The following is a 16577-nucleotide window of genomic DNA, read 5'->3' on the forward strand; positions in this document are numbered from 1 at the left end:
TTTTTTTGACCAGTGTATATTGAAATGAACGCCTTTATTGGTTTGCATAAAATAATCTTACATTTCGACAATATTACAGTCTTATTTAAATACTTATTTAATCCTTTGAAGTATGGTGGTAACCCACGTTACCATCTTAACTTCTTTACTTTTTGGCCATTTAATTTCTAGTTAACGCATTTAGATCGGGTTTTTTTGCATTTTTGGGGTATCTTAGCAATAAAAGAACATTTAAAAAAGTTGAGTAGTCTGTAATATTAATTGTAAAAGTTTTATAAATAAACGAATAGGAAAAACAACAATTTTTTCGGAAAAATTCATCATTGGCTAAGTTTTTTTAAGATTACTAGAGATGACAAAACGCGCGCTTCACGCGCGCAGTTCGCAGTCGAGCATTGTATACTTTTTGTAATTTGTATACATGCAAAGAAATAATTGTACGCGCAACGTCAATTTAAAATAAAAAGTAATTTATCACTTACTGATACGATTCGCAACAGCAGAGTTGTACTCCGTTAACTGTATATGTTATACTGTAAAAATACAAATATGTATATGATTATTATAGACTAATTATGTAAAATCACAATTATTGTATTAAATATACTTTACATTTTATATTTAAAAAAATGGATATTTATTAAAACAATTATATATGTAGAATACTGAAAACGTCTTCCTTTTAAATATAAACTCACAAAATTTTATACGTATGGTTTTGTCTCTAACACTTATTCAAATCCTCGTTCGAATCGTTTGAATAAATAAAATAAAAACACAGAACAAATAACATCAAAATGTAAGACACTCACCTCACCGATTTCTCCGCTGTTGCCCGATACCTCCTTGGCCTGCTCCTCCTCTCAGATTTCCTTGTTGCACTTACACAACACTAACTCGCGAAAATCGTCGATCGCGTGAAATTTCGGGCACTCCCGTGCGCGATGTGAGATACCGCGAAACGCACGAAATATTGAAAAAACGACAGAGCGAATTATAGCGCGAACGCCGAAATCACACACAAGTTTCTCTCTTTTCCTGAAAATAGAACGGATTACACGAAATCAATAGATAATTAAAAGCGCGGTGCGTAAACGTGATGTAACCGCGACAAAGTACCACGGTTCACATTCATATTTTAGATGAGTTAGTCTCGTGAAATACCTATGTACGTTGATAAAGAGCCGTCGCCTCAACACGCAATTCGTTTCTCATTACAAGTTGTAGGAACTTAATAATCGAGGAACGTTACTCGTTACTGATAAAGGTGTACAAATCGATAGCGTTTTATCCCTACAATCGTCGTGATCGAGTCTTGGAAACCGATAACGCAAAAGTAATAACACGTACGGAGCGACTCTCGCCACTGCCTGCCGGCTCGGCGTTCGGCGGGCGAATGAGAGCTCGGCGACCTTCAGCTACACGATGGCACGCAAAAACATCGTACGTCACCGCGCCGAGTGAAAAACAACAAAGAAACGTTGAGAATTCGTTGGCCTGCCTACGCAATGGAAAATTCCGTACTTAATATTTTATTGTACATTACTTTGTTCCGTGACTGTTGCTACGTTTTGCGTATTATTCCGCGGACTTATTGGTATTGATTAAATTAACGATTAATTCTGTTTAATCGAGAAAATGTTTCGAAACAAAAATCGTTGTTACTTAAATTCTAATTACTCAGATTAGAGATTTTACCTCAATAGTTGGTGTATACAAATGTATATTACTAAATTGCAAATCTTCATTTATTATGGGCAAAAATTATCGAATTATTTACTTCAATAATAATATAAATCGGTATTAAATACTTTATTGGAAATAGTATTGCGCGCGCTATTTGGTTTTAATTTATATTTATTCATGATCTTCACGCATTAAGATTTTCTTCATGTGAAGAAGATGTAATCTGACGTTGACACACTGTCAAAATACATATTACTTGATTTTCGCACTGACAGCTACTCGCAGTACAAAGCCAAGCGAGAAAATTAGCATTGCGGAGCAGCGTTAATAATTAAACGTCTTACATACCTTCTTAAAAAGAAGATTAGTTATCATTGTATCTCATTAGAAGAATGAGAATTTCTTTCATTCTTCTTCACTCAATTAGATATTTAACTTTAATTTCACTTTCTTTAACTTTTTGTTTAGTCTTTTCGTTGAATCCTATTGCTTGTTTCTTCTTTGATTTTATTATTGGAGTCTGCTGATCTTACTTAATGTTTATTCTAAAATAATAAAGCATATATTTCTTAACTGAATTATATAAAACTGTTTTATTCAAGTAAGTTTTTAACGCAATATATGTAATCTCATTTCACGAGTTTCACGTTGAAACGAAACATATTTTCAAAACAAGAATATTCTTTTTCACTTTAGATAAATGATATATCAAGAATTTTTCTCCTGTAATATTTATTTCAACTTATATATAACCAACCGAAAATATCTGCCGCCAATCATCGATCTCGTCGTTAAATACAACATCGGCGCGAGTCGTCTGGAATAAAACAGCAGCTCAGACATCCTAATTAGAGTCGCGAATTCTCAATCGTGAACAACGCTCACGTGTGCCAGACGCGGTAGATATCGGCGCACTCCGGCCGGAATTAAAACCCGCGGCGCACTAATTAACGTAGATCGGATGTAATTACCGATGCCGAGAGAAGCCAAGTATCATTCTTGGTGTTCCGCGTCTCGAGTGTTTCGCGAAAATAGCGCGTTCAGAATCAACCACTCGCATCCCTATCGTGCATACGCTGATTTGGTATCCGCCCCGCGTGCTCCCGATTGTCTTACATTTCACGTTACAGACGCGAAAACGCGCGGGAGAGAGAGAGAGAGTCGGGGATGCAAAATAGTATACTCGCCGAAAAAAAATAGCTGCAAGGTGGAAACGTCAAATCGTCGGTACGGGATCGGATAAAAAAAAAACGCATACGCGTAAGTTTCCTTGCGACATCAAATATTCCGCCTCCGTGAAACCCAGATATTATTATTTTACCTTCGTGTCTCGGTCACGCGACCGAGTCTCTCCAAGTAGTCTCGTCACGTGACGCACATCGAGAAAAATCTGATAGAGCGAATAAAATAGAGTAAGATGCGGTGTATCGCATAGATATCCCGCGGCCAGGTTCCGCTGCAGGAAGCAGCGACGCAGGGAGTTAGCATATATTCTATAAACGTATACGGTGCTGGATACGAGAACGGAAATAAGAATAAACTACGCGGCGTACCAAGGATCGGATTCTGGAGGAGTATTTTCTGAAACCCGTACCTTGAAGCGGCTAAAGAAGATACCCAAGTCTCGCGTTAACTTCTTATGTGAGTTCAGCGCTGTGTACCGAGAGCGTGCATACCGATTACTTCGGGCCCGACGTACAGCGTCATTATCTAGCGTTCTATTAATCTAGATTTGCAAGCGTGGAGTGTGGTATCGCAGTAATGATACGAGGCACCCGGGTTTCCCGTTATTCGTCGTAGCGCGACGACCTTACGTTTCTATCACGATATTAATGGGATGTTGTTTCTGCCAGAAACGAGAAACTATGAGACAGGATTCCGTAAGTAAATATAATCCCCGCTCATGATTCAACGCACGCGGAATTTCATTTTGGACGCGCGAAGAGATATATCGTAGATGTATAATGAGTCCCGGCGTACGTATGATTGATATTTCAATCGTACAAGTGTCAAGTTTGCCGCGTACGTTTGCACATCTTCCGTTTGTTGAGTGCTTAGGGCTTTGTATTCCCTACAATAAGAGCTCGTTATTTCGGCTAATAATGTGAACACAGCACTTAAAAAAATAACGTTGCGGGATTAACAATTGTATTTTTAATAAATTTTAATAGAAAATTACATTTGTAACAAGAGCAGAGTTTTTTTCAAGGAGCACGAAAGAAGGAAAGATGAGTCATTGCAAAGCTTTGCTTCAGCTGAACTGTTACGATTATGAATAATTTATCTTTAAGTAAAACTTGTAAAGATTTTTATAGGCGCGTGTTCTGCGACGCTAATTCATGTAATTCTATGTTATGTTAGTTGATACTATCTCGTAACATTTAACGGAATCCCCAAAGTAGCAGGGGGAAAGGTTAAAATCATTATTTATAATACATAGGAAGGAGCTGTGGAGAGTAGTTTGTCGCCTATATTGGCACTTTCTGTAAGTACGTTTAATCCTATTATCGGCTAACGATTGTGGACGGTCATAGTTGTCTTAACTTGTCTAATTATCAGTGCCCAACTTGTTGCTCGCAAACTGAGCAGAACAATAGTTGCTCAACAAGGTGCGGCTAGTTATCAAAGTTTACTAGGATTCCGCCTTTGAGGGTCCAATTAGTCGGCAAGCTATGCAAATTTCAGGTACTTACCTATCGTGGATAGCTCCAAGTCCGATAATAACGAATTAGACACGAAACAAGCAAATATTTGCAAGTACATATATATATAATATACGTATATACATATATAATATGGGTTGTATTATCCGAGAAATACTCGAGACCACGTAATATTACGATTTTTTACATGTACTTGTGGCAAGAAGACCAGACATACATGAAGTGTATCAAAGTAAAAAAAATTATTACTTTATTATACCTAAATTTTAATGTATTATTGTAAAAATTACCGCTCGTAATATTATTGGCCTTTCATCCTTGATATTTAATAAAGACGAGCTTGTGTCAATTGTCTCGGTGAAAAAATTTCTTACGGTAACGCAATTTTACTAGAAAAATATATTATTTTATTAACCTGCAATTTGAACAGCTTGGACGTGTTACGAGTAGAGACGCGTTATCTTGCGTTTGCAATCATTTTTCAATTTATTCTCTTTTTCAAATTTAATATGTATCTTTATTATAGAATATTATTTGACGTATCTTTTAAATACAGAAATAATATTAAATGCGTGGGGTCCGAAGGCAAAGTATGTCTGCAAGTGCCGTAAAAAAAAGCTGCTATCACAGGTACCGCGCTTCATTCTCAACGATATCCTCCTGTCACTTAATCGCATCGTCCGTAACTTACGACTACGATCTACGGCCATCAGCATCGCGAAATCATATTGCATGCCCGGAGGCTATCGTCGTTACAGAAGGCGATCTGCAATTACTGGATATTAGCTACCTCCATTGGCAATCTGTGGCGATCGGAATGCTTTCATTAATACCACAGAGAATGTAGTTATTTAGGGTGGCACGTACGGCAGGCTTACGCAGAGACGTGATTTACGAGCCATCTCGCCGGCTCTAATATAGAAATAGATGAACCGATCGCGGCTTTCTCGACATAACGCCCCGCAGCTTGTGAAAAGGGGGTTGGGGGGGGGGGAGGGGAGAGGCAGAGGGAAGAGAAAAAAAAGGAGAGAACGCTCTGGTTTTATCTCGCCTCGGGTGCAAAGTAATCTCGCAACGGAGCTTCATCCGGCCCTCAGCTATGCGCGGTGCCGATAGCGATATCTCCTCGCTTGATTCATTAGCGTGGACAGTAATTAAGGTTGTTATGGGCGTGCAAGAAGCGCAAAAGTCCCCGTGCAAAGTATAACCGATCGTTTTGCCCGATCGTGCAACTGATAACGCCCGGGATCGGTTGGAGTGGACGGACGGAGTGGATGTCCGATCGCGATTTATGGCGCGCCACAATATACGCGCGGTGCTCCGGCGCGTATCCTTGCCGCGATAAATCTCGCTCAAGAAATACAGCGAACTCGGCGGGACTCGATTATATTATTAAAATTGCGGCAATGAATCGCGTGTCAATTTCATACAATTGAGATAACGGTGAGATAAACGTCCCTCCGTAACAACTTAATCGATTAGGAATTTGCAGCTTTCACGTGTCGCCCTTGCGCAAGAGACGTGACGCGATTGAAAAATATGGGTTTTGCGTTTTTACAATTTGTCAACTCGAGAACGCGCTTTATTTTTATCCGAAAAAGCGTCATGAGCGTAGTTTAAGATTATGAGAAGACGGAATGCTTAAAAGGAAAATACGATTGACACATTGTGGAGAAAGATCTATAGAGATAAGAAAACTGGGGGAAAGGACGAAAACAATTTAGCAGACTGTGTTTGTGCAGATTAAAAGTTTAAAATCGTTCTCCCGTAATTGCTATTTTTGACCTGCGTCACGTTTCTCGCGCAGGGGCGATATATTGATTTTTGTACAAACAATTAATACATAATATCGCGAACATTTGTAATAACAGCGCGGCGTCTAGCGGCGTAAATAAATGGTCGAGCAATGTGTCGTGAAATATGACATAAAAAATTGCCTTTTTTTCTATGTGAAACGGGATGTAACGAAGCGAGTAATACAAGATACGTAACTGAATTCACGGCGGCCGGGCTGAATTACCCAGAAACCGTCGTGATTGCGCGACGCGCGACCCTAAAAGTTAAATTAGATCTCACCCCCGGGGGATGAAGAATTTGCTCACGTGGACCGCGAGTCGCGGGCAAAGAAACTCGTCGAGTTATTACCGCCATAATCTAGCGCACTAAAAGTTCCCGCTGTCCCTTGGGGTACGAAATAAAGCTTACGAATGAACACGTACACGCCGTAACATTCGGAATGATTCTCGGAGGGTGCATTTACATACATTACTAAGTGCTTTTTATCGTACTTTCTGCGCGGAAGGATCGCCCGTCCATCTTGTTACGACGTTCAAGTGCCGGTGACGTACTTCCGGCACCGGATCACGGAGAACGTGTCGATGAAATTAAACGGAAACAATTTTGCACGTCAATTAATGTATGCGATAATGAGATCGCGCGAGATTCTGTCATTAATTATCTCCAATTAGCAGTAGCTGCGGGCAGCGACGATATTTAATTGCACGTAGAGACAGCGGGACAGGCTCTTTGCGGACCGATGCGTAAAATGTACATTTATAATTTAATTTAAATCCACGGGAAGCGATGAGGAATAACGATCGCTACGTCGGGTGCCATTCCGGCGCAGCGAGAGACGCGGGCTGCGTTTCTCGGAGTTTCCACAATTACGCGAGCAACGGCGGGCGGGCGGACGGATAGTTAAATAAGAGGATCTTTCCAAGTAATGGCAGATAACCAAAGCGCCAAGTTTGCGAGCGCGGAGTTACCGGCGCGGCGGCGGACGCGGAGTCGTCCGTCATCCGGAACTTCTTCCCGCTAATGGCACCGCGTGGCAGCGTTAAAGCGGGAGTTGGTGTCGCGTACTTTATGAAACGACATCGCGACGCTTAACGTCAGCGGAGCTCGTTAATCGAGTAAGAAACCGTCTAATTATTCCGTTTGAGCGCCGGTATTTCCCGAAACGGCGCGGCCACAAAAAGCGGCGGTGCCGCCCTGCGCCGCGCTGCGAATCCTCCGCGATACGCTTTCACATTGTTCAAAGGCGAACGGCACGATTGCTCTACGCCGATTAATTCGGTTCATGTGCGAAATAATCATGTGAAGCGCGCGATTCCAATATTCGTTTAATACCATTAGATTCTGGAGTGCGGAAGGTTCGTTGCATTTGCCCGACAAAGTTAAAAAATATGTAGTGAAAACAAAGAAAAATTATCTCTCTCAAAACTTAGTAAGTTTAGGTTAAGAGTTTTATTTAGGATAAGTGGACGTTGTAGAAATAAGTGTAAGATCGTAACCCTAAGGGGAACAATAAAGATTATTATTATTAGTAACAAAGGAAAATGATCTCTTGCAATTTATTTATTTTCCCTTTTGGAAGAACTTTGATTTTTTTTATTTCTACTTGACACAATTTAACACAAAGTTGCGAGAAGCTACAAGAATGTAGAGAACGACTTGTTTATTAATCAACGGTATGAAATATTTATAATTTTATATATTACACGATAATTAATATTGAAATATATTAATAAAATCAAGGCTCTCCTTCGATTTGGTTTTAAAATCTTAGCACTCAATCAAGCGTTTCCTTAGTTGAGTGCGGATTAAGAGATTACACTGTACATGTTATCATAATGAAGCACTTACCGTTCACACCGGTGTAGCTGCTCCTTTGTCTCTTGGAGGGATAATAAGGCGGATTATGGATTCGGAAGTTCGCCAGGCGTGATTCGCGCGAAATGAAATACGCGCGGGTACGAGACGAGTTCTCGTTTGAATCTCTTCCATCGTTTATTTCTATTCACAGTCAATAAATTAACACTTATCGTTGGAAATCATTACGAGAACCGAGAGACGATGAGAATTATGTGTGATTCGTGTGTGTGTGTGACCATCTATAAATTCCGCAATTAATCAATAAATACAAAATCAGCTTATAAAAAGGTACGGCGATGCGCGCTAATTCGCGCCCGCGTCTCGCCGCTTCTCTAGATCTGTTGTGTTCTTTATCGCTTTATTACTTTATGTACATTATATTCGTTAATCACGCGAGAAGAATGGACTAGACCGCTACGTAAACGCTTAATTTCATTCGACCCTAAGCGCCGCGCTTGGCGCCGCGCTTCGTGGCGTTTGCTCGATCGGCGAATAAATTTATCTAAGCGATCGCTCCGCCGTCTCGGGGGGTCGTGCAAGGCGACGCCGTAGGCCTTCCTTTCGTCAGCGACTCGCATCTCCCTTAAGGTACGCTTAAATTATCTATTTCGATTACTGCGCCTTGGGTCTACGATTAGAATGAATTTACATCAAATGCTGCGTTTTTTTTTTTCTCCCGAGCTAAATAAAATCACTATCGTGTCTATTCGTACTCTCATAAACTCGTTTACTAAATTTAACATCGCGTCTTTCCCTCTCGCCTTTGCTCTCCCATCTCTCTTTCTCCCTCACGCACTGTTGCGCACACGCGCGCACGCACGCACACAGACACACGCGCACACACGCGCATACTCAATTTTCAATCATCCCTCTCATCCTTCCTCGCTGTTTCAGCCCACCCTTTAATAACAACCACTTCACTCATTCTCTACACATGTTGGTACTCTCGATGGAACGGATAAACTAGCAGACATCACCGAAATCGACGTACCGTTTATCGGGTACGTCCTCCCGGTACGCGCCTCCCTCTCGGATCGTCGGATCATCGCACAAACTCGATAAAAAAAGTGCCCGCTGATGGAGCTCGCCGCGCGGGCGGGACGCGACGTAAATCTCGATATTGCGAAACTTCGGTCTCGACACGAAAATCGCACGCTGCGGCCGCGATCGAGCGTTAATCGCATTAATCAATCTCGACGTCGATGGAAGCAACTTGCGACTACTCGTTCGGTCTAATCACAGGCCCGATTTCCGGGCCGATCGGCGTGTTCATTGTCCCTCCTTCGACTCGCTTCCTCGTGCGATCGTAGCGCGCTCTACGTTACGTCGATATTTTTGTGTAAAAATTGTACGTGCGAAACATTCTCAACGGGCTGTTATGCGCGATAATGTACTTTAGATACGATAAACACTTAAGTCACGGCAGGTTCCGTAATCTCCAATTATCGATCGCTTTGACTCATGTCGGAAATATCGCCGCGGCCCCCGTCACACGTTAATATTCACACCATACAGTTTATTCACTCGTGCTCTTCCGAAGCTACTGCTCGACACGTTGCCGATTGTTATCTCTCGATCGTCTAGGATGATTGAAATCGTGTCCATTTGGGAATTTTCTTTCAATTAATTTGTCAATGAGTGACTGCAGCGTTTATCCGACTGTGGCGTAACGTGACATCGCGATAACTCTTTAATACTACTGATCGCCTCCGCAAGCTGTCCGCCGATATCGTTTCGATCGTTCGTTCGCGGCGGGCGCGCGTTCCTCTCGTGTACCTTAATTTCTCCCTCTCCTCCTATTTTAATTAATAATACGCTCCGTCGCTGCGTCTCGTAACAGCTAAAATTATTACTTACGATTTATTATTATCCATCGGGCTTTTCTCGGCTCCTCCCGTACCTGTTCTCGCGGCCCCTGATTTCTCTGATTGCGCTCCCGCGTCTCATAAATTCATCTATGATTTTACACTATACAAGAGATGTACACAAGATCCAACGGCACGATATAATGTGTATATCGCGTATGTATAGTCTATAGTCTTAAGTTTTGGCAAACGGGCAAGGTCAATACAAAACATCGTTAAGTCCTACGCGTAATATTATCTATGTACATACAAAATCTCTGTAACTTTCAACGTTTTCCTCCCGTGGCGTGGTCAATATACACACATGTACAGGTTTTACCATCGTGTCGAAGAAACTGACGGGTCGCATCGACGATGGGGGATTGTCGGTCGTCAATTGTAAGCAGAGTCCGAGTGCGGCGTAATCGGCGCCGGTTCCATGGGGAGGGATCTTCGTGGTTCTCGCTACTCCGTACAAAATTATACGTGCGAAAGTAAGCAGGAGGAGTGCGTCTCCTCGCGGGTCGACGTTCGAGTGCCGGGCTTCGTTGAAAAGTCGCGTAAATAAGCTAAGTAAGTGAAAAACGCATCGTAAGGCATCCTGTGATAATCCGCGCATTTCTCTGCTACCGCGTAAGATGGGATCCTCACGTGTCTTGCGCGCCGTAAAGCGAAAAATTGTCTCGAGTGTCTCGGGCTGATTCGTGGCCGTCTCGTTCGCGCACGTTTACGCATGGCCTTTCACGCGCGACGAGATCGGACGAACACGGTACAAAAAGCGAGTCCAAAATATACGATAAGAGATCGCCGTTCAACGAGAGACGAGAACTCGATAACGCTGGCAGTTTTTGACGAACTCGCTCGTCGGGCGAACGATATAGCATTTGTAGTGATTAATCGCGAGGTCGTCCCAGACGAAGATGAAATCGACAGATAATATCGAGCGCGAAATCAAAACTAACGGACGCATAACGTTATATCGAATCTTCATTCGTGTGTTTTCCTTTACCGCTCTTTCGTTCTTTCTTTTTATTTATTGTACGTAATGGATCGTGACGACGATTCGCGCAACGCAAATGACGGTCGCCGGCCATTGTTCCTTCCCTTTCCTACCTATTCGACTTGAAATCGTTCGTTATATTGCTACTGTATCACATAGTATTCACTTATTATTATTAATTACACGGCTATATGTAGGCGCGATGTGACTTGGCGGTTGCGAGGTGCCGAGAGCTATTCGAGGTGCATCTCGCTTGGACCGAACGCGGACGTAAACGCGAAGAAACTTCGCCTTGATGTGCTCCGGGGAGCGTTTAGTTAGAAATTCTTGCCTCGCTTCTTCCCAACGCGCGTCCGAGGACACGGGGTAACGAAATGTTGCCCCTCGACATCAATGTCGGGGAGACGCTACATCGAGAGACATTAGAATGTCGATTCGCGCTCACGGCAAGAATTGTGAAATCAAGTGAGACCCTCGGTACACTGCCAACAACAATAACAGGAAATGAGATATTGCTTTGCGAGATATTTCAAATCGAGATGCGATTGAGCGCGCGTTAATCGTCGCAACGAGCGGACACGGCGGCAATTATTATCTATCAGCAATCCCGCTACAACTGCTTTAACTCTGCGAGTCATCCGAAATGGAAGAAGTACCTTATCACCAAGTACGCTCGTCGGGATCGCTTATTCGGGAATTACACATGTCTCCCGCTGGATATAAAACGTTCGGGATGTCGATTGATCCCGATACTGCCCAAGTGTATCTCGTGGACGAATCGTAGGCACCGTAGCCTCAAGACGATCGTGATCGCGTAACCCTTTGAATCCGAAGTAAGGCCGCTCCATTGTCGGTTAAAATTGCGCGATCCCCTTATCTTTGTACCTCTTACCTTGGAGCTAAAGTCGCGCCGGCCTACCGAATTCTCGCGGTTCTTTTCATTGGTAGCTCCCGTCGTTGTTTTGACTCTTGTTACCGCCCTGGGAAGTCGGTGACGCTCTGCTGAAGGTACCGAAGTTCTTGGTCGGCGAGTCCGACGCGGCGCTGGCGGTAGCGAGCACCTTGTCCCTGGGCGGAGGTGCCGAGCTGATGCTGGACGAGCTGACGCCGGAATCGCTCGACTTCTCGCTGAGGCAACCGCGCTGGCTGAGGCCGGTGACGTTGCCAGTGCTCTCGAGAGCGAGGTCGCTGGTACCACCGACCATGTACTTGACCATGCCGCCCAGTTTCTGGCCGCCCTCGCAGGCGTCCTCGATCACCACCGTATCGCCGAAGTTGCCCCTCTTCGCGATGTACCGCACGTTGCCGCCCCGCAGTAACGGCGATTTCTCAAACTGCCCTTCCTTCTGGCTCGCGATCGCGCTGGAAATCGGTATATTGGGATGAAAGTCGTCCTTCGCGTCGGTCAGACCGCTATCCGTAGCGCCAGTGCTGTTGGTGTTCTTCGTGACAGCCGTTGCGCTGTCTAGATTGTTCTCCCTCGACAGGTTCGACGACGTCGTAGTTGATTCCGGGCTGATGGTCCGTCGGCTGGTGGTATTCTTGTGCGCGTCATAGCAGCCGGAGTCCCGTGGGAACTGGCGTCGGTTAAACGGAGAACAGTGGCCGGACGTCTGGCCGGAGGTTAAGACCAGACGACTGACCTCGTCGCCCTCTGAACTCGAGGCCAGGTCACCCTCGCTGCCCGCTATAAGAACAGGCGGGAAAAGAGCGCGTGCGTGCGTCAAATTTCATGACCGATTCGATAAATAATCATTAGATAGTGATACTTTTGACCAAATATGTTCGAAACGTGCACAAATATATCATATTATTATATGCGTGCATTTTTGCAACGAGCTCTCTTTAAATACGTCTATTTCTGAAAAACAGATCAAAACAAATAGGGAAAAATAAAACTTAATAAAATTTCAGAACTTTTTATTGCCACGCACTTTTAGAGAGAGCGAGAGTATCCCTGGGGTTTTAGTAATAGTTTAAAGTTATTACACTTTTAATCTCTCTTGCATCGAATAATAAAAGAGCTCTCCCATTTACACGAAATTACAACGTGATTTTAAAGATGTATAACTTGTATTAATTGTAACATGATATATGCAGCAAGACAAATAGCAACGATGATGAAAAGGGCTTTGGGGAGACGTGAATAATACATATGTAGCCGCTATACGTTCGGTATACTCACACTGAAGATCGTGCAGGAGTTGCACGGCGGTGAGTATCTTGGCACGATGCTCGGGTTGATGTATACGCAAATAGTCCAGATCCGCCGCCTCTAACTCCCTGAAGAGCTCCAGATCCTCGTATCCGTTCAGCACAAAAACTGGAATATGTTCCTGCGCGAGCGTAACATTCATCTTTGAGACGCTACTCCCACCTTAACAGAGCTTTGAATAGTTCGCTTGTACAATGAAACGCGCTCGCAATTTAATACACTTGGAAGAAGCTTACGGAATTCTTATAAAATTACCCTTAAGAAGCTTACGGAATTCCCTCCCCAGCGACATTTCTCACACTTTGATCGGAAAGCGTCGTTCAATTGAACGTTATATATCTCCGCGTGATTTGAAAATGGAGGACGCATTGAAAATTCACGATCTTAGCGAAAGGTAAATTTCAGAGAAAAATCGAAAATGTTTTTTTACACTCCGTAACTTTTTTCCTACTCGCCAGATCTTTGCGTTTCGCGCGCGAAAAGCGTTCTTTGCAAAATGCACGATCTCGATACGACGAGACTATGTCCAAGTGTTAGGACAAAAGATCTCCGTAAGCTCGATTTAGCACGGAAGGGCATCGTAATTATGACCAAGTGCGCTTCAAAGAATCTAAAGTCTCCCGTGATCTCTTAGATGTTCAATAATCAAACATCTCAGACGGACTGTACAGTTATGCGAGATTTAACGACGGTCTCGAGCAATCAGCCGGGAAGAAGATACTTTGGATCTCCATCCGCTGATATAATTCGCACAGAGGGCCATTTGGGCTTCAATTAAGTGTATACCGGGACGTTGAAAAGGGCGCACGAATCTGCGACGCTCATTAAGCGATCGATCATAGCGGCTTAATTAAGTGGCACGGCTTCCTGAATCGGAAACGACGTTTCCGGTACAGCGACTCCTCGCCCTATCATTTCGTCCCATCCCTTCCTGTCGCTTCCGTACCTTCGACTCTGGAGACTCTGCGAGACACGCCTCTTGACAGTGAATCACGATCGAGACTAATCTGTCGTCAAATCGCGAGACTATACATAAGATCCGAGAGAATTACCGGATGTGCTTTTAGTCGTAGATTGTGACAAATTTAAAATCAATTCTCTCTTCTAAAAAGAAAATCGCAAGGAATAATTGACTATCGATTTTTCTAACATGCAACATAAAATGTCGATGTGATTAATATTGTTAAGTCTTTAATATATGACAATTTGTAATTAATATAATTAACAGTCTTACGTAAAGTTTCTCTATTAAGATAAAAATAAAACTAGCGAAAAGTAAAGTGAACTAAAAATAAGATTTTATTATCCATTTAGATTCTTGGAACTTATTAATTTCATAACTGATAATTTCATTTAAAAAGAATTGCTAATTTTATAATTTTAATTTTCAATGTGAGAAATTGGAAGAACATTTCATGTATTTTCGGGATATACCGTGCACAGCGAATATTGGAGAGATAAATCAGAAGGAAAACGAACGACCAGAAGGAGGTGAAGGAAATTTCGGGACGTATATGGCAGGTGAGGATAAAAATGAGCAAGGCGGAGACAAGGAGCGAGAGGCGGAGAGAGAGAGAGAGAGAGCAAAGGAGACGAAGAGGGAGGAGGGAATCGAACAAAAAGGACTCGTCACGGTCTGCGGGGCCTGCAAGTTGTATAAAGTATAAGCTGGAAAGCTGATGCGGGAGGACGCGAGAGAAGGGACGACGGTGGAGCGGGGAGTGGGAGCGCGATAGGGACAAGGAATAAAGAAATATATAAAAGCAAGTTCTCTACTTTGCATTCGACGCCATGCAAATGCGAATCAGTTTGTTCGAGCCGCGGCGAGATATTGCTCTCGCTCCCGCCCTCTCTTTCTCTCTACCTGAAGATTCATTCTCTGCAAGAGCTCTTGAACGGAACCCGGCTTCTGCCTGTATCTCTGACCCCACTTGCTCCGTTCCGGCTCTCCCCGCCTGGGCACCCTGTCGTTCAGTATCTCGACGTTTATGAACTTGAAGTGGCCTATCCTGTTGTGCACGACGCCCTTCCACAGCCCGCTCTTGTTCATCTGTACCACATCGATTACGTCCCCCTTCTGAAACAACGTTGCCACACGAGGATTCGTAAGGGAAAACCCTTTCGTCGCGACACGTACGATCGAATCGCGCGTTATCAAGTTTCCTCTTTGTGCAGCTCGAAAAGCAGAAGGTGTAATAAAGCGCGCGGTAAAGAAAGACACGCGGGTTTCAATGTAACTTTCGCTCGGAGTTAATTAAAAGTGGCGAGCAGTAATGCGAGCGCAGGTACATCGTCAATTATACAAGTCGCGTTTGCGGGCGAATTCGCCGCGTCGCTCACGCTAATGGTGAATGGAGTTTCGCGTGGAATTTTGGTCGCAGATCGATTATCACGGACCTTGAACTTGAGCGCGTCCTTGTCGTACGGACTGGGCGTGTAGTCCACCAGTGCCCTCGCTCGACACAGGACGGGGCCGATGGACGTCGGGCTGACGGCATCCCTGTCCTCGCAGGATATCGAGCTGTGATTGCTTCCGGCGCGTACCAGAGCCTGCGTGCTCGAGCCGCTGCCGCTCGGCAGGCTCTCGACGCTGCTCGCGCTGCACGGGAACGCCTCCGAGGACGCGCGATCCTGGCGCAGCCTCGAGATCTTTCGCTGCACGTCGTGCCTCAAATTCCTCGCGCGGCCCGCGATACCCGCCCTGGCGTCGCCCTCGAGCAGGGCGCTGGCCTCCGACTGGAAATTTTAATTGAGTTTTGGAGAACATCGGGGTCGCACCGTGCCCGGAATACGTGCTCCATCGAATGCACCGGGAAAGGCAAGGCGACGTGCCGGTGGCGCGTTAATTAAATCGAGGAGCTATGTGAAATAGGGATCTCCATTGGCCGAGCCGTTTTCAATAATGCATTTATGGCGCCCTGGAATGTGACACGATAGAGAGTTGCGCGCGGGCCGATGCCTGACGTGAAAAGTATATCATCTTGATCGGGTCTTGGACAGTCGGTTATTTACATTCAAGAAATAAACATTGTAATCACCGTCATCCGTTTATCGCTAAACCTTGCACATTTGTCTGTGTTACAAGTGCCCTCTTTTCAAAATATCACGTAGCTCCTCGAGTTCTTAAAAATAAGAACGACTTGGAACCGGCATTCATAGTCAGATATATTCCAGACCGTCTTGAATTCATCTAAAGTTGCTGTATGGGACAGTTCATTAACTACGGAGTATCTAAAGATGATCTGAAGACGGTCTTAAATATAAGATCGGACTATGAATACTGGCCTATTTTCTTCGTTGTGTTCTACGCGTGCATTTGCATTGGAAACGATCGTGAGGTACAGAAGCGAACTATTCTTGTCTCCGAATCCGTACATTGACGTCAGCTCGCCAGTGGAATAGATCAACGTGTTGCGGTTGTATAATCCGTCCGGAGGTGCGGCGATGCTCGGGTATTTTTCGCAATTCTGAGACGCTACTCGTAAAGCATGCTGCATTAATGAAGCGGAATAGGT

The 16577-nt window shown here is 44.1% G+C and overlaps 1 protein-coding gene across 3 annotated transcripts in view; it reads right to left on the bottom strand.

The window, feature by feature from the left end:
• Positions 1–8116: 8116 nt before the first annotated feature.
• The window catches only part of LOC105567803 (SAM and SH3 domain-containing protein 1-like), a 359731-nt gene continuing 351270 nt past the window's right edge, over positions 8117–16577 (bottom strand). For all 3 annotated transcript variants that reach the window (XM_012022997.1, XM_012022999.1, XM_012022998.1), the window contains 4 exons: positions 15460–15798; positions 14927–15139; positions 13033–13183; positions 8117–12534 (listed from right to left, as the gene is read on the bottom strand). In XM_012022997.1, the coding sequence (XP_011878387.1) occupies positions 11786–12534; positions 13033–13183; positions 14927–15139; positions 15460–15798 (1452 nt within the window). In that variant the 3' untranslated portion in view covers positions 8117–11785. The remainder of the gene's footprint in view (positions 12535–13032; positions 13184–14926; positions 15140–15459; positions 15799–16577) is intronic.

Source organism: Vollenhovia emeryi, unplaced genomic scaffold, assembly GCF_000949405.1.
Source record: "Vollenhovia emeryi isolate VEMERY1.0 unplaced genomic scaffold, V.emery_V1.0 DF939134.1, whole genome shotgun sequence".
Taxonomy (NCBI): Eukaryota; Metazoa; Arthropoda; class Insecta; order Hymenoptera; family Formicidae; genus Vollenhovia; species Vollenhovia emeryi.